This window comes from Netta rufina (genome assembly GCF_964035555.1).
Source record: "Netta rufina genome assembly, chromosome: 4".
NCBI lineage: Eukaryota > Metazoa > Chordata > Aves > Anseriformes > Anatidae > Netta > Netta rufina.
In genome coordinates, this window is record NC_140127.1 from 60,863,137 (window position 1) to 60,885,393 (window position 22,257).

At 34.9% G+C, this 22,257-nt stretch overlaps 1 protein-coding gene across 1 annotated transcript in view; it reads left to right on the top strand.

The window, feature by feature from the left end:
- Positions 1 to 20,926, top strand: part of LCORL (ligand dependent nuclear receptor corepressor like) — a gene marked incomplete at its 5' end in the record, with an annotated part of 66,823 nt that extends 45,897 nt beyond the window's left edge. Inside the window, 2 exons of the mRNA XM_084286535.1 lie at positions 5,661 to 5,751; positions 14,947 to 20,926. Coding sequence (XP_084142661.1) covers positions 5,661 to 5,751; positions 14,947 to 19,855 — 5,000 coding nt within the window. The 3' untranslated portion in view covers positions 19,856 to 20,926. The remainder of the gene's footprint in view (positions 1 to 5,660; positions 5,752 to 14,946) is intronic.
- Between the last annotated feature and the right edge of the window lie 1,331 nt (positions 20,927 to 22,257).

The following is a 22,257-nucleotide window of genomic DNA, read 5'->3' on the forward strand; positions in this document are numbered from 1 at the left end:
GCTTTTTCATGTCTCCTTGATTCATCATAGGTAGAAATTACTAGTAACTAATATCATAGATTGTCTTCTGTTTACTAGTAATTCCAGAGTTGGGTGACAATGAGTGTTGTTTTGCTGCACTGAAGTTCTTACAGCTATTCCATAGCTATATCGTTGTTGGTTATTCTTGAAGTAGGAAAAGTAAGGATAACCAGAGTAAAAATTTAGTTTGAATGATTTTAAACAGCGTTTTATTATCTAGTTTTCCTATATGCATGTGAAATCACCAAAATTTCCAACAAAACAATTCTTAGTTTTTGAGAAGTAACTAGTTTCATAACTTGAAAACCCTCCTTCAACTTAGTATGGCAACTGGACTCGCAACATGTATGGCTTCTTGGTTGCTACAATCAGGTGTATTGAAAAAAAAAATTCAAATAAAATAATCCTTTACCATCTTTTTATTTTAATATACTGTTCTCACTATATATAGTGGGGAAAATGCTATGTCCTTGAAGGTACACAAGCTATGTTTCAAAAAAATAAATCGTTTAATCTGCAAATATATTCAAGAAACGATTTGTTTAATAATTGTGTAAAAAGGTCATCCTTGGAACAGTGTCCAGGGTTTTCATAGAATCATTAAGGTTGGAAAAGACCTCCAAGATCATCTGGTCCAACTATCCCCTTACCGTCAGTATCACCCACTAAATCATGTCCCTAAAAACACCCCCAGGGATGGTGACTCCACCACCTTCCCTAGGCAACCTGTTCCAATGCCTGACTGCTCCTTCTGAAAAGAGTTTTGTTTCTTTGACTCCCAGTAGTGGAAAACAGACAAACTCCAAGCCATTTGCTCGCTCCTTCCTTCCTCAGTGGCAGAGAGGGGGAAATAAGACCAGAAACAAGAGCTTGTAAGTTCAGTTAAGGACAGGATGCTGACTTACTGCTTGCCATCATGGACAGTGACTCACTTTGGGAAAAGTTAATTTAAAATATTGCCTATTAAAATAAAAAGGCATTTTTCCCTCCCATGTTTTCTGAGAGGTGCCACCAGCCTGGCTGCTGGGCTCAGCTGTGTCTTGCAGTGGGTTCGTTGGAGCTGACTGGAATCAGCTGTGGTCAACCAGCATGGGGCAGCCCCTTTGCTGCCAGCACCTTGCCACATGCACCCACTGTATAGCCAATTTGGCAGTCCTTCATTTTACAAAATAACTGGTCAGCAAAAATTAGTCAAAATGGTAGTTAAAAAGTAATAAAAGACTTTGGAGTTACTGATAGTTTTCTAAAAACAGTGTCTCCATAAAAATAGACAGTGAAGGGCAAGGCATCATCAAGAAAGGTGTTAGAGACAAGGCAGTGTCATTTTGTTCCTATTTAAAGATATATTGAGGTTTGCCACAGTATGATGGATAAGGCAAAGGAATAATTGTTATTTACCAAATCTAAAAATACAAGAACTAGGCAGGGTTTGCTGAAACATTTTAAAAGGAAAGTAAAAAGAAAAAAAAAAAAAAAAAAAAAAAAAGGGAAGGGGTTTCTTTTACACAGTGAATTATGAACATCTGGAACTGTTAAGACAGGAGGTGGTAGAGCAGGACAGTGGCAGTGGGTTCAAAAAAGGCCTCTCATAACTTCCCAGTTAACAGAACCAAGGCCAGATAGTAAAGACAGCAGTCAGGGAGAGAGACCTCTGGGTTCTGTGATCCATTGGCATCTGCTGGGAGAGCAGGAGAGGAACGAGCTGCGGGTGGTGGCCAGGCTGATGTGCTCTCCCTTGCTAGGAGTGGAGTTTCTGCAGTGACTGGAGTCAGAGGACTGAGTAGAGTAGATACCTGACCTAGTCAGGCAGTGAAAGATTTACTGAAAACCAGAAAATGACGTTTGCTAGAATCAATATTGAAATACCAATTGTAGGAACTCAGTTATCTGATACAGACTAATTTTTTCTCTGTTCTCTAACCTTGCTCGTCTGGTGGAGGTTCACTTTATTGTGGTCCTATTTATTCTGAAGATGTTTTAGCTTAGTTGTACCTTGGTATTGTTGTATCTGGTGATGTGGTGCTGAGCAGTCAGGTCCAGAGGTCAAGCCATTTCTTTGAAATTCAGAATCATTAGATTGCAGCAGAAAGAATTCCATTAGAAGGTCACGAGGAGCAGACCTGAAAAACTTGTAATAACTTTTTTATATTAACCAGTATTTCAGAGTATCTGTTTATGAAGGCTATTTTTGTAAAAGTCATGGTTTCAGATGAAGAGTGCAAGCAATTCCATGGCTCTAATTAGACCCACATTATATAGAGTTTTTTCTGCTCCTGATGTTATTCACTTCCTTTCCAGAATTTTTGCCTAAATCATCTGGTTTGAGTGATTTGATAGAAATAATAGGAGTGCTGGTTTGGTTTTAAAAGAACTGTTCCTACCTTGGAAGTAATGGAGGTTTGTTGTCCGCCTGTACAATCTGTTTTTTGTTCCCTAGTGCTGTAAAACTGTATGATTTGGGTCCTATATTAGGGCAGGAGCTGAAGGATGAGTTGTAACTGCTCTATTCTGTGCCTTTACAATAAGGTGCCCAGGGGACAAGCATGATCGCCAGGGGTACTGCTGTTCAAACAGATTTCTGTTTGTCATGCAGGAGATATGTACATAAAATTACTAGACTGTGTGAACATCCTATTACAACAGAAATTTTGTTAGGCTGAGAAATCAGTCTTACAAAAACCAATACCTGGATAAATTAATGCCCTCATTACATACAAAGGATACCAAAAGATCATACTTAACTGGGTAAGTGTATGCACAAGGTGTGTAAGTGTAGCAGAGGAAGCATTAGAATGCTTTGTAACTGTATGCAGGACAGAAATGTATTGCTGTACCCACAGAAGCAGGGCTTCTTTTGAAAATCCTGGCTTGGAGATGTGGTTAGACACATGTTTATTTGCATCTCGTTATAGGTAGTTGGCTCTGTAAACTTCTGGTCTTGTACCTAACCAAAATGAAGATCTCTACTGTTTATATATACATATGTTCGTTTCATCTCGTTTAGTCTTAAAATTTATTGCCAGTGCTCTTGCATTCCTACCAATTGGAGGTGCTCCTTCATCATAATTTATTTTACTGTAAAGCAAAAAGATCCACCAACAGTAGGATCATTTTAATGAAACTTTCTGACCTATCAGCACCTCCTGCATCAGATTGTTTTTATTTGTTTGACTGAAATCACTGAAGAAAAGCCTGGTCTGTGGTGACTTTATCTGCTATTTTGTATGGATATCAAATCTCTCTCATGCTTCTCTTTCACTCTTGTTTCTGAGGATCACCTTCCCATAGAAAATTGGTTTCACGGAAGAGTCATATGTATACTTAATAAATGCATTTGCTGTGTTGAACATTCAGCTGTCTTGAATCTGAAATAGTTACTCCATTCTGCTTACCTTTTAGAGGCCCAAAATGTATTTAATTTCATGTCTCAGTAGTCTGTATTTTCAGTGCTGTCCTCTTTTTAGTCATTTTTTCAGTTTGTTGAGGGTTTATATTGTCAAAGCCAATTCTGAAAGACTGGAGATAAAAATTATTTGGTTTGTTTAGATTTCATTGTGGAATCTTACGAGAGATCTTGTTAGCTTCGATTCCTTTGTGGAGTGGTTAGAAAGAGCCATTCCTGTTGGTTCTCTTGATATTCTAATGTCTTTAGCAAAACTCTCTATTTCAAAGTTATAGATTAATTTGGTTTTCAACAGTGTTTCTCAAAATGGGTTTTCATTTAGGTGTTTTTGTTTTGTTTTAATCTATTCTTGATGTTCTTTTGTTGTTAGTAGTCACATAATAGTGGTCTACCTAATGATTAGCTTTTACAACTTGATGTGTTTGAACTTTGAGGTAGTTTTCTGAGGTATTTTTTCCAGTGACTTCGTCCAGCTATCTCTTCTAAACATTTTTATGTCACGGTGCCTGTGAATACCAACCGAAGGTGGAGAAACTATTCTGAAAGAGAACACACAAACCCTTAAAGGGTAACATAGTTTATATCGCTAATGAAGTACAACAGATGAAATCTGTCTGTTGCACAGGAGTCAGGGTCATTACAAGTATTCAGGATTTTTAACAGCTGGGTATTCCGTCTGGATATTCCTTGCAGAATAATTCTGTAGCGATTTTATCTGGCTTTTCCTTCTGGAATATTACTGCTTCAGAAAGCTTGATTAGCATTAACTAGTCCTTCCTTTAACTTCCTTAGGGTTTAAGGAAGACTTTGAAAGGAACAAGTTTAGGAGAAAAGGAGCATCTTTGACAAGTGGTGTATCTATAAATACACTTAATATTATTACATTGGCCTACAATGTTAGTTTTTCTCTCTTTACTCTTCTTCCAACATAAAATAGTTGGGCAACTAACACTAAAATACATTTCTTTGCAATATTGGAATAAAGCAGAGTTAACCTAACAATTATTCTGAATTTACATTTGAGTTTTGGCATTCGGAAAATCCAACCAATGCTTCATGTCTTCAATCAAAGGCTGTAGGAAAACATATAAAATTGATTGATGTTTTGCAGATAATACATGATAATGTGTTGCAAATAATACATGATAACATAAAAATGATACGACTGTATAAAGGCCTAACATAAGATTGCTTGTAGAGTTGAATGTTGAGCTACATGTTGAAACTCAAGGATTCTTATAACACAAGCATACAAAACAGCCCAAGTTTGAAACAGAAAACCAAGAAAAAAAGGTATGAAATTAAATGTGTTCAGGCAATTTATCTATAAATTAAATGTGATTTTAAAAAATATAAACCAAAAAAATCTCAACACTCTAACTGGAAGGAAAGTGTCAGGCACTAAAGAGGTTTGCTAATTTTCAATGTTTGTAAATATTGATTTGAAACAAAATATGGCTATTTCAAAAATTCATAGATTTCAACATCCAGTTATAAACGTTGAATATAACATTTGCTGGTGACTGAACAGAGTGAACTCCCACCCTAGTTTAGGTCTTTTTCATTCTTTAGTTACATCAATTACTTCTGTGTGGGGAAAGCAGGGGGAGTATGTATAAACAAACTGTTAGTAATGTTTATGCTGTTTAATGACATAGGTCACATACACTGAAAACACTATGGGCTTGAGCTCTCTTCCCATTATTGGGGTACTACTATTCCTTTCTCATCCAGTAACCTGATCTGATCTCATAGCTGACTCTGCTCAGAGCAGAAGGTTGGTCCAGAGACCTCTTGAGGACCATTCTAGTCTAAATTATCCTGTAAGTCTGTGATTTAGTTATGTCCATTTTAACTTCATTATCAGATTCGTTTGTTTACAGTATGTTTGTACAATAATATGAAGTACATTGCTCTGGTTGCCTTAAAAGTAAACTGTGCAGTATCCATGCATACATGATTTTTAGGAAAACAGACGTTGCTGTTTAAGACATTCTTCTTTTAAATTTCATGTTTTTGTCATGGGTTCTTGAGTTTTCTTAATTTTAGACAATTTTGTTATAAATCAGATAAAATCATTTGCAGACAGCTGATATTGTTAAAGGAATAAGATGCCAGAAATTTGCAAGGTAAATTTAACTGCTTCAAAACTGTGCCATAGCTACAACACAATTGCTGACAAAATGTCTGAGGTCATCCTTAAACAACTGCTATCATCACTACTCATTCTTTGCAGGGGATGGAGTGCTAGATCTCTCTACAAAGAAAAGCGCAAGGTTGGAAGAACCCAAATATGATCCATTGTGTTCTGAAAACTCGGTGTCTGGGTAAGCAACGTTTAGGACTCTCTTCGGCTTATGTAAAAGAAAATCGGGGGTTTCTCTTACTTCTCTGAAGTCAGGTTTTATGTTCATAACATATTTGTATATACTGACACACACGTGTGGTTTATATTTTGCTTTCAAAAGAATTTGTGTCACTCATAAGTGTGTGTCTATGTATATATCATATGTTTCATTTGTCTTTTTCCTTTTTTTCTGTTTAAAGAAAAGTTATCAGAACAATCACCAAACTTTAGTTCATGTTACTAAAAATGAACTGAAAATTGATTATGTAACACAATAAAAGCAGTAGGACAGTAGAAGAGAATGCAAATATATTCTTTCAGAGTTTACTTAGGAAACTTCAATTTTTGACAAAAATTACCATGTTAATATTTAGATTTAAAATATTCTTCAACTAACATGAACAATTAAATGACTGTTATCTATAATACTCCTTAATATGAGAGAGAGAAAGCGCGCGAGAGAGAGAGCTCTTAATCATCATACTTATACTTACATCATGGTTCTGGCTATGGTGTGTGGTGGCAAATAGTTAAATTTCTTTATTCAGCAAGAAAAATGTTGTTGCATCTGCTGAAAGCTACCACAAAGCTAGTGAAACGCATTGTTTTGTTGGATTTCGTTATGATTTTGGCATCCTCCCATCCACTAGCCATAGCAGGACGCTTTTTGTCACCTGTACGTCTTACAAAATAACTTCTTACCAATAGGAGTCCAATAGCAGTATTTGTTGGATGATGTAAAGTTGCATTTTATTAATTTGCTGATATGAAGAAGTTTAAAAATTAATATGACTTTGTAATTAGAAAGCTGTAAATAGTGGCTAGAAGTTTTTAAACGTGTGTTTTATTTTTTCCAAAATGGACTTGATTGTTAACTACAGCTCTTTACCTTATGGTTGTAGAAAACCTAGTTTTGTGTAAGTCTGGGATGGTTGTGTGTAGTTATGTACTTATTGCTGCAAATTTTCTATGAGGGGGTTGACTCTTTTATTACTTGTTTAGCGGTAACGTCACGTTTCTACTAACAAAAACTCCTTCAGGATTTGGGTATTTAATGGAACGTTAATTGTATAATTAAAATTATAACAGTGTTGCTCTGCAAGTATGTGAACAAGGGAATATAGCAAGCACATGAGAATATTATCGAATACTGAGCTAGGATATAAAGTTCTTGGAAGGGCTGCTGTAGAAGCCACCGTATGATTTTTGACGCACTGTCCTACCAGAACTGTAACATTTTGCTAGGATAATCATTTAACTACCACATCTCAAAGGCTTAAAAGTATCAGAAGCAGTGATGTTACCGAAGCAAGGAGTATAATAAAGGAGTGGACCCTTCCCTTCCATAGCTGTGTGAGAGTCTCTCATACATCAGTTTACCATCGTTTCATTCCATCCATCCAGGAGACTACACAGACACAGAGAGGACTATGTGGAAAGAAGTGCTGAGTTTGCAGATGGTTTGCTCTCAAAAGCTTTGAAAGACATTCAGTCTGGAGCACTGGACATAAATAAAGCAGGCATACTTTATGGCATACCTCAAAAAACTTTACTTCTCCACTTAGAAGCCTTACCAGCAGGAAAGCCTGCACCTTTTAAAAACAAAACTCGAGATTTCAATGATAGTTATTCATTTAAAGACAGTAAAGAAACTTGTGCAGTCCTACAAAAAGTAGCCTTGTGGGCAAGAGCTCAAGCAGAGCGCACAGAAAAAAGTAAACTCAGTCTACTTGAAACCTCAGAATTAAAATTCCCAACAGCTTCCAGTTACCTCCACCAGTTAACTCTACAGAGAATGGTCACACAATTTAAAGAAAAAAGTGAAAATCTACAATATGAAACTACAAGTCCTACTGTACAATTAAAAATTCCTCAGCTAAGAATAAGTTCTGTGTCCAAACCACAGTCTGATACTGCTGGTCTTCTGGATGTTATGTACCACGTTTCTAAAACCTCCTCAGTCTTAGAAGGATCAGCTCTTCAAAAATTGAAAAATATACTCCCTAAACAGAACAAAATTGAATGTTCTGGACCTGTAACTCACTCAAGTGTTGATTCCTACTTTCTGCATGGGGACCTCTCTCCTTTGTGTCTTAATGCTAAGAATGGGACAGTAGATGGAACCTCAGAAAATACAGAAGATAGTTTGGATCGTAAAGATAATAAGCAGCCAAGAAAAAAACGTGGCCGCTATCGGCAGTACGATCATGAAATAATGGAAGAAGCAATTGCAATGGTAATGAGTGGGAAAATGAGTGTTTCCAAAGCACAAGGAATTTATGGGGTACCTCACAGCACTTTAGAATATAAAGTAAAAGAAAGATCTGGAACATTGAAGACTCCGCCGAAGAAGAAACTCCGATTACCAGATACTGGCTTATTTAATATGACAGATTCAGGGACTGGCAGCTGCAAAAATAGTAGCAAGCCTGTGTAGAATAATTGTTAGCAAATTGTTTTGTGTGTGTGTGTATGTATGTCTGTATACACACACTGTGTGAGAAATACATATGTTCACTCTGACAGAAGACGTGAAATTATACAGTTCAAAAACCACATACATGCCTTTTGAAAAATAGTTTTATTCAGGGTTTTCACTGTGGACAGAATTATAGAGTTGCTCACTTAATTCTGATAGTGTGTATTTAATATAATCCTTGTATAAATAGGTGAAAAGATTCAGGTTTTATTTAGTAGTCAATAGCATAAAGATGTTTTGGGAAAACAAGTATTTGTCATGTGAAACATAATTTTTAATTGGTGAAAAACCACTCTACCCATTCAACAAACCATCTTATTACGGAAATACACGAACAATGGTTAGCAAACTTCTAAACTTCACAGAATACTTGCAATAAATTGTAAGTAACTCAGATTATACAAATGCAAGGGATTTTTTGAAAAGCTAGTTCCTTAAAAGAAAGTGAATTTGTGAAGTATTAGTAGGATATAGTACATTCTGTGAAAGAAAAAAACTTCATCGTTACTTAAATATCCAATACAAGTAAAAAATAAACATTTCATTACTAAAAATGTGTGTTAGCAGGCATAAACTGCATTTTTTATCATTTTAAGACAATTTTGTTGGTGGTTTAGAAAGAAATTGGTGTTTACAAAGTGTACACTTATGAAACCTGAGAAATTACTGTAGTTATAGAATTATTAAATATGAAATAAGATGGAATACTAAGAGCATAAAATAATTTAAACTTAAACCTAATTTTCCTTTTTAGTTTGAAAAATAAGGTGACTTGTAAGGTTTAAAAAGAAGGTTGGAATGCAACTTAGAGCATGTTCATAATGTGCACAGAATGAGCTTGAGAATGGCGTTTTGTTTTGTTGTTCTTTTTTTTGTTTAAACGTGCTGGTTAGTTGACGTTATGACTACTTAAAATTTATTTAAGGATTGTGTCACACTCCTATTGAAAAACCTCACTGTAACTGTAATGTATTTGCTGCTGTGACATTTCAAAACATTTTCAGTTTATCAAAATGAATACCAAGTTACATTATCATTTTGCTAATAACCAAATTTGCAGTTCAGGGTCTTGATAGAAATACAAATATTGAACAGTGAAGCTGTTTTGAACGTTCAATAGTATAAATTCTTTATAAATTTGGTAGTTAGAAGCTAGACAGTTCACTTTAAATAGGTAACTTTTAATAGAATTTAAGGGAGACCAATTACCTTCATATTGCAGTTTTTAAATGAATTTCAAAGTATTCACATTGAACTTTATATCATACTTAATTTTTTCATGGAATATCACAAAAAACGTGTCTACATATGAAGAATGGGGGCTTGCTTCATGCGTTTGATACAGAACATCAATGCCCTTTTCCTCTCAAAATATAATTACTTCTGTATGCATCTAATTTGGGATAGAAAAAGACTTCTCTCCAACTTTTATACATTTGTTGCACGTGCATACATTGTCAATTTTTTTCCCACTTAAATTTGCCTGTGTATAGGTTAATTATAAAAACTGAAAGGGGACATTAGATACATATGGGCCACATCAGGTAACTTGATTTCTAGATAAACTTGCCAGTAAAGTCAGCAGAGAGCATACTTGCAATATTGATGGCAAAATCTAGCCCATATTTATTAACCTTATTAAAAAATAACAACTTACATTTTAAAATACAATAATGTTCCTTAAGTGAAGCTGCACAAACAGTGTATCACTTCTTTGGTCTCTCAGATCTATACTGAATCTTCTTCAGTGACTAAGGTTTACTTGCATATTACAAAATGAATCCTTTTTTACACAGAACTGTACCCGATAACAAGGAGGTTACAAAACAGCAAGTGTCAGGGTCATCTTTCCTTTTAAAAGAATTAAGCCATATTTTGTGAGGGCCAGAAGGATTAAATTCTTAATGCATCCCCACTGGAAAGTGAAGTTGAAAAAACCCTTAAACGTTTCAAGATCTGTCTTTATACAGTTTTACTTGCAAAAATTTGGGGCTTCAATACTTTGCCTAATATTTGTACCATACTGGTGTTTTCTACTCCTCAGACAATATTATAAATTTGAATCTGAAGTTTATATTGAAGGCAAGTTACAGTACTCTTTTTATATCATTTAAAAGATGACCTGACCAAAAAAATAACAGGATTCATAATATCAGGGATCATTTTACTATTGACTTAACAGTACTCAGTAGTTTTGTATGTAATATTATAATTAATTTTCAACATTTTAGTACTTGTATTTATTTTTTGGTCAGAAATAGTATATTAAAATATTTTTTGATAGTTTATAGATGATACTCAACCTGTAAGTGTTTAAAGGAACAGAATTATTTGTTTCTAATTATTAGGCTAACCTTTGATTACACAACTAAGGAAAGGCAGGGAAATGTGTAGATTCTCCTTCCCCAACCCCTATGTACTCCATTAAATGTCATTTAAATTACACACTTTGAACTGTTTTATAAATTCAGTTACCAGTCACTACTTAGTAATTGACATTTTCTGAAAATCCATGTTTCAGCAGAATTTTAAATGAAGGCGAAAGCAAGCCCTACATGCTTTCTACTTATTTGAATGTTTCTCAAGTATTTTATATTAAAAAACAGTGCCTCTGTTTTTAGAACTACTGCTCAGTAAAGCTGTTTAAACCATTTCTGGTAGCTAATGACAATTTTATATTAAATTGTATATTAACTTTAGTGAGACTGATTTTTTAGTTGTTTACAGTACAAATACTTGTATTTGTTTTTTAATTGCAGTATTTCCATTGTCGCAGTAATTTAGTAAAACTCTGTGGCTGCCTTGATTTTTGACAGATTTTTGTTAACAACTGATTTTTAGGCAATTAGTTATATTTATGCATAAATCAATTGCACTATAATTCATGAATTATTTATTACAATATTTTCTAATGAATTCCATGTATTTGTCTTGTGTTGTAAATGTACTGTAATTCTGTTTCTTCTTTGTGTTGTTATATTCCTAAATCTGATTGTATGAATTTAATTGTTTAGTTAACGTGTTTCTACGTTGTAATTTGTAGTAAAGCACTTCAATGCTTTTGCACATAAATTTACAACACTGATGTGTGATTGATTTGCTCATTCAGTAAAAAAAAAAAAAAAAAAAGAAAAAGAAAAGAAACACAAAACCTGTACACTGACTCATTTGACTTACTCCTGAGGCACATATTTAACAGGGGCATTAGATCAAGACCTGTACAAATTAAGCATTTAATGACTAATTTACTATGAGAATTTTATATAGCAGAGATCATAGCTTTAAGGAAGGGTGGTTGCTTAGAATTGAAATATTACTCATAAATGAGAGGAAATTCGGAATACAACACTATGTAGATATAGAATTAGTTTGCAATGAAAATTATCAAAAGCTATATGGGTGCTTAAATGGAACCAAATATTCATTTTACTAATACTATTGTGGATAAAATACAGCTTTTGGGGAGAGATTTATTTACTTAGGAAGTTCTGTGAGTACAAATTGATAGTTCCATCAGAGTTCTATGCAGTCCATACAAGTACCTGCAGATGTGTTCTGTTCCCAGTTCTGCTTCTCTGCTCAGTCTTCAGCGACACTGCTAGGTCGGTCCAACAGGGACAGAACTTTAGGGAAGGAGATCTTTTGGGAGTCCCCTCATAAGAACACTTTCCTGAGAATTTTCCGGATTTGAGAATAAATATTTGCCTATATCTAAAATAATATGCTGAAGGGCTAGTTTTTAACCTTACCAAATCTCTGCCTTTGTGCCAGTTCTGGACTCCAGTCGATCATCACTCTGTGGTATTAAATGCCCCTTCCATTACAACTAATGTAATTCCATGCTTGACCTTTGTCTTCAGGGGTTTTGTACACGAAAGGTATTGGGGGAGCAGCGTGTATTGCTCCCTTCCCCTCTCAACTCCTCCATTTCCTATCCACTCTCACTGGCCACCTATTTTTGTGTCTGTTGTAGGAAGTGTAAGGCAGCTCTGTGAAGGAAGGATGCAGCTGTGAAATAGCTCGTCCTTCTGTGCCATTAATGCTAAAGTCCTTTGTCCCAAAGAGAGTCTTAACTGCTGTGTGACAACACAAATTTAAAGGGCTACAGGGAGCCCTTTCAATTTTATTGAAAAGCTATTAAAGGAGTTTGTCTAAATATATGGACATCTCTACAGAGAGAGACTCTCTCTTGAAAGAAAAAGTGTAGCTTTAAAGCTTCAGTGTGTTTGCAGAGTAAACTCTACTCCCAGATGGTGACCATGTCAAGGCTGCTGCATTTTCACAAGCTTCAGAGACCTTTTGGAGTATGGTAGCATTGCCCTAGGTGAAGTTGTCTGTCAGCTTTAGAAACTAACACACACGAAGGGAAAGCAAGTTTTAGTTGTGTTACAGAAGGGTAGGTAGCTAGGAAATAAATCATGTTAGGAGAGTGTCCAGTATGTCCGCAGTAACCAGCATATTATTTTTTAATAGATTAATCTCAACATATCAAATTCAGAGCAGTTTTAACTTTGAGAAGGTTTTAGCACTTGGGAAGGTTCTTCTGCCAGTGAGCATATATGAAGTAGCAATTACTTACATTCTGGATACAAGCAGTCTCCATTAAAATATCTCCAGTGAAACATCATTAGACAGAGCTTGCAAGCCTGGAAAGACACAGACATCTGTTTAGAGATTTGTCCATAAAATCTGTACAGTAGCCATCAGGTAGCAAATTGTTACATAGCAAAAGGACTGTGATTTACAAACAAAATACTGAAGACCTGGTGCTTGGGGTGTTTTTTGGTTTGTTTTGTTTTGTTGGTTTTTTTCTCTTTAGCCTTTTGATACATTATTTCATTAAAGTCATGGTGGGGAGGGCAATTATTTTTTATCCATAATTGTATTACTAGAATAAGCTTTGTTTTTCCCAAGTATAGTGATGCAGTTCAACACCTCGTGACTCCAGAGAAATAACATTCTGACTCTTCCCAGTGCAGGGGTGTTTCAAAAATAGTTAAAACCTGACATAACATGCCCTTGAATCATGTTTTTATTTTGAATTGCAAGTGCAAAGAGGGTTTTAGTCTTTTTATGTCTCCAATTTAAATATAATCACAATTTCAATTGGTAGCATCACAATTATCTTAGGCTTTTGAGTTAGCAGTAGAACCTAATGATTGATTTTCAATATATTCCATTTCATACTAAATATTGCAGAGGAAGGAAAGAACACAAGGGATTATTAAGCATAGTTGGCTGTTTTCAAACTCTAAACATTAAAATCCACATGGGGCATTAAAAATACGAATTTGTGTGTATAACTTCCAGAAAGAAACCTGAAGCTAAAAGTTACTATTGATGTTAATTACATTGGGTATGAGCTAACAAAAAAATAGGTAACTTTTTAATAAATATATTCCATTTTAAATATGTATGTTCCTTGTTCAGCACAATTGTAAACTAACCAAAATGAAGGTTTTCTGAAGTACAGGCTTAAATGCAAAAAGTTACATAAGATAATATTAGGACAAAAAGTTAGTGTCATGTTCAGAGTTTGGTGATATGTTTAAACAATACATACTTTTCTAAAACAGAATTCTTCTAATACTTTCTGCTCATGCAATTGGTTTCAGTAAAACATTTGAATTAGATGGTAACTATCTGGTGATAGTTGCTATCCAGTGTAAGGAATTTGTATTTAATTGAAGAACTATCTGTATTAATTTCTACCATGGAAATTTTTCAGCTTTTCAATATAAATGATTGATTAGGTAAGTAGTTACATTAGTTTTAATAATTTATGAGAAATGAATTAAATAGTTAAGGTAGTATTTCATCAGTGATTTTATTTTGAGTTAATATCTTTGAGAAAACTGCTCAGAAGTCTTTCTTAGATATAGACCTACCCTATATTTGAGATTTAATGGATATTAATCTTTGACACAGCAGTTTCATATTCCAGTGGTGATTATCTCTGTTTCTGTATAAGGAAACTGTGTGTGCGTGTGTATATGTTTGTGTAATATATTGCAATGAAGAGCCTGTGATGCACCACTGTAATTTATTTAAAAAACAGAAGGGAAGCTTGTATCTGAAAAGAACCGTAACAGTAGCAAATGTCTATTTTAAAAATTCTTTGTGAGCCTATTAAGTGTTCCTGAAGGAAAAAAAGAAGTGTCTTTGAGAGGATCTTAAACGAGTATCCTAAGAGCAGTCAATACACTTTGGTGTACATCTTAGGAGGTATCTCAGGAGAGATGGATCCATTCTTGCCTCAGCCACAAGCTTGAATTGTGACCTTATGCAAGTCATTTACCCTCCCTCTCAGTTTGTGCAATGGCAGTAAAAAATAAGCCCCCCAGGTTCATGGTGAGGTTTTACTTCATTAATGACCAAGACAATTTGAAATATGAGGAAGCTAACATTACTGTAATTACATTTAGATATGAGAAGCTGTTTTTAGAACTATTCTTTTTGTCCCTTAGTTTCTTTCTGATTATTCTTCTTCTTATGGTAGGATTACCACTGCTATATACAAAATGCACATCATTTCTAGTAAAACTTGCAAATTTGAGTGAACTGTGCAAATAGAACAGAACTGTTTGGCAGACTTCAGGTTTTTAGTCTTGAGCTTAGCCATTGTAACAAACATTAGATATGGTGTTTTACTGTAATTTATGTTTTGTTTTGATTTGTTTTCATTTTCAGTTCAAGCTCAACAGCTGATGCAAATTCAGAGGAAACAACTAGTTTGGAAAAAGGAAAATCAGCATTAAACAAAGTTTTGGAAACTTTTTGTTCATATCACTGGCAACAGACTTTGGCTATGTTAAAATTTCTAATACAAGATGAAAATGTTCCTATAGCTTGCAGTTGCACGCAAACACATTTGGTCCACTCTGAAACTCCCAGTTCCCTTACTGAAGAGGATGTTCACGTTTCATTTTGCAATTGCAATGGACATGTGCTGACAAAAAGGTGCTGTTTACGAAATCAAAGACCAAACACTTGTTTACCACCTCTATCTGTTTGTGTTAAAGATTTCCATTCTTTGTCATGCCAAGCTGTAGCAATTGGATGTATTAAGACAATGGTGAACAAAGCATGTAGTTCTCATAAGTATTGTGCTGAACAATTGCAAAATTCTAACAGGCATTCTGCAAAAGCAGCAGCATGTACATCTTCAACTAAGGACTGTGACCTGTTAAACAGCATTAAAAATTCAAATAGATCTCGCAGCCCATCACCACCTCCCCTGTCACCTGTACAGAGTAAAGAATTTGAACTATCAGAAGGATCAGGCATAGATTTTCCAAGTTTAGATAACAACAAGCTTGAAATATCCATCAACCAGCCTCCATCCCTCTTGCCAGCTGAAAGTAGCAATGAAGAATTTGAATATGAAGGTAAAACATGCAGAGGAAAACTGGCTGAATACTCAGATGGAACACTGCAATCAACAGATCAAGAAGGCAAAAATTATATAAATTCTGAGAAGGTTGAGAACAGTGAACATTATGCCATTTTGCAAGATTTAATGGACCGTATTAATGAAAAGTTAAAATCAATAGACACTACAGACATAGCAACAAATCTTGTAAAGTTTTCTAATAGTGACAGGGCACCAGAAAATGATGTAAAATTAGGAGACTTCATAACCTCCCTTTTGCATAACGCTAAGGCAAGTGATTATAGTTTTATGGAGTTACTTCGCCAACATGATAAGCAAATGGAAAATAAAATTATCCAAACAAGATTCCGCAAGCGTCAGGAAACGTTATTTGCAATGTATAATTCTCCTGATTCACCATTCATTCGGCGACAGTCTTTGCAAATCAAGAGGCAGCTTGCAAGCCTTGATGAAACACTTGTAAGAAAAAAGTCGATTTCTGATAGAAATGCAAGAAAATCTACAAAGACTTTTGATAAGATATACCCAAACAAAAGACACAGTTTTACAGTGATAGAAGATAAAGCTTTACAATGTCTTGAAAGTAATCCACGTATGAATTGCCAAACCAAACCAATGTGCTTTCCAGTACACCAAACAGAGTCTTTCAAACTACCTCTTAATAATTTTCAAACCAGCCCTGACTTTCTACTTCTTTCAGAAGACAGAGCTATTGCCGCCAACCAGGCTAAATTTGCAAAAACACAAGGAGATTGTGAAAGCCTAAAAGAGTCTGATCAGATTCCTCAGGAGGAGGAAAGCAATGAAATCCCAGGCAGAACTAAACGCAACATTGTGCCTCCTGGATGGTATTCTGTGTATGTAACAAACAATATTGTATTTAGGAAATCATCTGATGCAAAAAAGTCTTTAGAAGGTTTGGAAAATATGGAAATAAATAAAGATGTTCATGCTGACAGGTGCAGTGACATAAATATAAGCAAAATTGTGAGAGACACAAATCTGCAAGTTGTTGTAGAGCGCTTAGAAGATACAATAAACTTAGCTAAAAAGACTAACAGCTCATGGTTGGATGCTTACAAAATAAGCCAAAAATTAAAAGATAATGCCTATGAACAGATTATCAACCCACTTGCTAGAAGAGGTTTACCTTTCAGTCTGAGTGAAACTGGATACACAGGACAAAGCTTCCTTCCACATTCACATGTGCCAAGCAGCAGTAAAACTAAAACTGTGTGTGTGACAACAAACGAACAAGAGATGGCTATAGATCAAGAAATTAATGACTGCCTTTTGAAGTCTCTGACCTTTGATTCATCCAGTTCTAATTCCAATAATGAGAACTCACATACAATTTCTGAAGCTGGGGAGATCTCATCTCCCTTAAGCTACTCAAGTCCTATTAAGCTTATGTTCGTCTCAGAGGTTAATAGTAGTGAAGGAGTCAAATACACTTTGACGTCTGCAACTGCATCTTCTAAAGGAAGCACAGATATTTGTTTATTTCAGGGGCATGCGAACACTGTGTTAGACAAACAGACCACAAAGGATATTTCTCATGCAGTCTGTGACAAGGATTTTGATTGCAAAGAGAATGATACCAAGGAGGAATCAAACTGTGCTTATGCAGAAGAAATTACAAACTCATGTGCAGTTGTTCAAACTAACTTAAATGACTCAAAGCAAAATGAAATTGTGGAGAAATCAAACAGTAGCAGTGAATCAGTTTTAAAAAGAAAGCCTGGTAGACCAAAGAAAATAGGTCCTCAAGTTGTTAAGCAGGTTAAGAGACCTATTGGGCGGCCTCCAAAACCAAAAATAGACGTAACTGAAAATACAGAACATAGACCTGCACTTAACAGTGATGGTAAAAGTACCAAATCAGATGCAGCAGTCACGGAAGACGTTAACAGCAACAAAAATATTACTGTGACGGTTGTTTTTGGAAGGTCGAGAAGAACTAAAAGATACGTTTCTGAAGGTAATCCAAATGTCATCAGCACTCTGTCCACAAAACACGTTGATTTCAATGTTGCCAATGACCACAGCAAAGTGCGGCATAGCACAGAAAATGAAAATGCTTTGAGTGAAATAGTAAAAGCCTTACAGAAGCCTTCTACTGAAAATGAGGTCTCTGGTTATGACTATGTTAGACCTATCAAGAGTAACCTAGCATCACCACACCCTTGCAGCAATATTATACGGCCAATTAAGAAACCCTTAACCACCGTTCGAAAGCCCGGTAGGCCAGCAAAAGTAAAAATCTCTGGTATATCCGTGACCATTAATAGATTTTCACCTCAGGAAAGAAAAGTGAGTATTAGCAACTGTTTGCCTCCTTTACAACAGCAGAATGTGTTAGAAAAAAACATACCACAGGAGAGAAACAATCAACTGTGCAATAATATGGGTCAAGTAAAGAGCATGCAGAAAGATTCTAGAGAAGATGGATCAAACAACATTATTACGACAGTGTCAAGGAAACGTGAAATTCCATTAAGACATTCTGTTAGAGACAGAAAACCTTCACTGCATTTTTTACATTCATTAGCGTCCTCTAATGCGTTTACTTGTAGAAGTGCCTTGTTACATAAGTCTTATAAGCTCCATTTGAGAAAAGCTAAAGATCAAAAGGAAAGACGTAGGCAATCAAATCAGAGCACCACATCCAAAGATACCTCAGAAATGCGAAATTCAGGAAGTGCAAAAAAGGTTCTTAAGGATGGCGAATTTGGGCCCATTAATGAAGTATCATCGGATCCCATCTTTTCATCGAAGCCTTCTCTCAGGTGGTGGGCTACTTCCACTTCAAGTGACACGTTGATGGAAGAACTAAATAATAGATTTGAACAGATAACTAATACCTGGTTGCGAGTGGGGGGAAATGAGTTTGATAAATGTGTGTGTGAAAACAGGGATCCCGTTGAACAGGACTGTAACACTGAAATGTCAAACCCTTTAGACTCCTGCCTTGTAGAACTTGAAACATCACCTATAAAAATGCTTTTTCAGAAAAAGTGTAATATGAATGAGCTCTGCACCTGGTTTATGCAAACTACAGAAACGCAGTCTCTCTCTCTAGTGAGAAAGGCAAATGCTCGCAATCCTTTAGAAGTAGTTAGTACTAGAGAGATAAAGGTGGAAACTAAGCAATCTGACCTTAGTACTTGCCCTTTCAGAAAGCACTTTAAAAAGTTTGCACTATCCTCTCCTTCAAAACCAGCAGGGAAACTACAGATATTACATAACATGGTGAGGTCTCCAGTCTTAAGCATGAAAAGTAATTTTACATTAGCCAGATTAAAAAGAAATGACTTTAAGAAGTTACAGCATGATAGGTGGGGACAAACAAAAAAAAAGCTGTATAACCAGGCTCCTGGAGGCTGGAAATCAAAAAGGAAAAATTTACAGTTCTTTTGCCAAAGCCAGTTGTTTAAAAGTACAAGTGGGGAAAGCAATGATGGAATGCCCAAGCTCCAGGAAAAAAACACGGTAGAAATGCAGCCCACTCAGACTTTGGTAGAATCTCAGAGTAGCCTCTTGCCAACTGAAAATGAAGCCAGAGATGCATTTGTTCAACAGATGATGGGATCTTCTGACTTTAACCCACATCCCGGTTTAGCAAATATACTATATAAGTCACATGCAGAGACAAATGGAACAATTTGTTGCCAGCAAAATGGTAGAAAAGAACAAAGCCAAGATAAACTGTTTCAGAATACATGGAAAGCCAAAACTTTTAAAGATTGTAGAATATTTCTGAGAAAAATCAACCATATTGAGCAGCACAATTCATTTAAGTTAAATAATGTCATTTATTCTCCTGAAGCTGTTGAAAGTAAAAGCCATCCGGCCTATTTGGAAGAAAAAAGACATCCTCTTTTAAGGTCCCATTCTACTAAGCAAAATGCATTAAAGAAACAAGAAAATGAAATGGAAACATCTAAAGGATCTAATTCATCTAAAGTGACCGAAAGGCTGGATGACCAGTTTCACAGCAGAAAATTAAGTAGTGGTGTAAGCCATGATGATATTCCTGCTGGTAGTTCTGAAGTTGTTATCAGAATAAACAAAAGAAAAAGTCCACAATGGGAGACCACTGATACAAATGTAAGAAAAAGGCATAAGAGACAATCATGCAATAGTGGACAAATGGCAACTTATTACCCAAAGTGCCAAGTAGGTAAGTTCCTGTTCCCCCCTTCACCGTAAAATGCAATCTTAAAGAATTAGAGAGGTCAAGCAACTAAGCACTTTGGATTTATTTTTTATTTTTTATTGCATGATAATCATTTTAATTTCAGAGAAGTAATTAAACATAGCATCAGAATAACGCAGAAAGTGCAAATTTAACACATACAGAATATTTTACACTAATTTTTCAGCTACAATAGGTGAGTTACATTGTGTTATGGCTATAGCATGCCAAGATGAAAGAAAAATGCTAACTGACACGGTCCAGAGAGGCAACAGATCAAGTTCTGACATTTCTGAAGTCAGTGGCAGCTGGTTATTGATTTTAAAATGAGCAGAATTTCAAAATGAACAGAATTTCATTCCATGGTGTAGTTACTCATACTGTGAGGAAGGGTAAACTATAAAATTAAGTAGAAATTTAGTTTATTAACCAACAGAGTTGTTTAAAAACAAAGCAGAACATTTTTGTCATGTCATGATTTCTAATGTAAATCTGTAATGGTTTTGTAATGAAATAGTAGAAAATAGTACTATGTACTTCTGAGAAGTATTCATTCAGAGATCCGTTTTAGTATCCATTCGATGCCAAATGAAATCTGCTGACTCTAAAGGGTTTGTGCATTGAATCCTTACAGAACAATTTCAAATACAAAATTACTCTAGTCAATCTCAATATACAGTTACCATGCTAAATGCATTTGTTTGACATGGTTTTAGGCTAGTGTGAAATTAAATCCATTTTTAAAGCTAGATATTTATAATACATTGTTATGCAACTGTGATCTCAGAAAGGCCATAATTTTACTTACAAAGAGGGTACACTTGTGAAATTATTTCTTCTCTTGGGTGAAGAGATCTCCTTAAACAGAAGTCTCAACTCATTTCAATAAAATAAGTAAGGTGTTAAGTACTCACCAACGTAGAGGAGTTCTGCATAAGGAATTAAATTACTGCAGGAATACTCATTTTTAGAAACAAAACTGTATTAGCTACTCAGATTATATTGCCCAAAGGATAAAAAAACTATTCAAAACAGAGCAAAATCTTATGTACCCCTTTGTATTTTATATTGTAGAAAACTATCCCTGATAATAAACTGAAGTATTAATTTAAGTTGTAATATAAAAAATATTATGGCTCTTGTATACTTCATTTCTTTTGTGCTTTATGTAATATATACAATTCTTCATATTAAGCTCATTCAGTGTAACCATTCAGCGCTTTTCCAAGGTACAGAGATTTTTTTACATTTAAGCTATTGTTTTGTATTTTAATTCACTGACTTGGGGTCAAACTCAACATTAAAAAAAAAAATGTTTTTAAGAAGTTCAAACCTTGACACAAGATTGCTATAAAAAAGCCAGAACTAGAGAAGGAAGGGTAACATCTATGTTTGTTTGTTTGTTTTTGCAAATGAAGAAAGAGCTCTCTCATACTTCTTTTTCTTTCATAATTTTGACTGTAGCCAAGAAAATTTTGCATTCAATTTATATTTATCTTTATACTGTTTCTTGCTATAGCAATGTAAGACCTATTACTGTGATATGGTCTCATATTAGTTTTAATTGGGACTCAATTTTATTTACCTGATAACTTTCCTCCCTTAGTTTTGGATCATTAGGAAATCTGATAACTATTTTACATTATTTCATTTACAATTTTTTTTTTTATTATTTTCCTTCTTACTCATAGTTTCTCATAATAATTGTTGTCTTTAGAAAGGATATAACAGAAAGGTCATTGATTAAGGAAATGTTAAAAGATAAATGATGATTCTGGAGCTTTCTCCATGCTTGTAACCCCAAATCTTTTTTCAGCGTACTCTTGCAGCATAGAAAAGGATGTCTTGTTTAAGCATGTTGATTCAACATTGTGTACTGTCTGCACTAGCCAAGGAAATCATATAAATATTTTTAGTCTACCATGTAAGTTACTGGCTAAAAAAGAAGGAACATGATTTCTAGCTGTGCATGCATGTGTTTTCAAACATCGTTCTTGCATCTGGAAGTTTAATGCACATGAAAACATCATTATTCATTCATATGTTCTCTGGATTGTATTTTTGTTGATGTGGTACCATAATTTATATCGTTGTTCTGTTGCCATGCTTGAAATGTTCTTATGGTGACACAGTCAGTATTTAAAGTTTTTCTTCACATTTTACTGATCTTGGTGTCTTATGAAATATTCCTGAAAGAGGGAGGTATTGTGATGCTGTTTTATTATGAAGCATTGTGGCAAGTAGGCAGAATGTTGTCAAATTTTTGTGTATACCTGATATTTGTTAGAATATGCAAGTGGAATAAAGTCAGTCAAGTTCTTACAGCTCAAGGTGGTACCAAGCAACTAGGACTAGTCACACAGTCAATACAGCAACAGAAAACAAATAATCCCTTTTTCACATTATCTGTTTTATT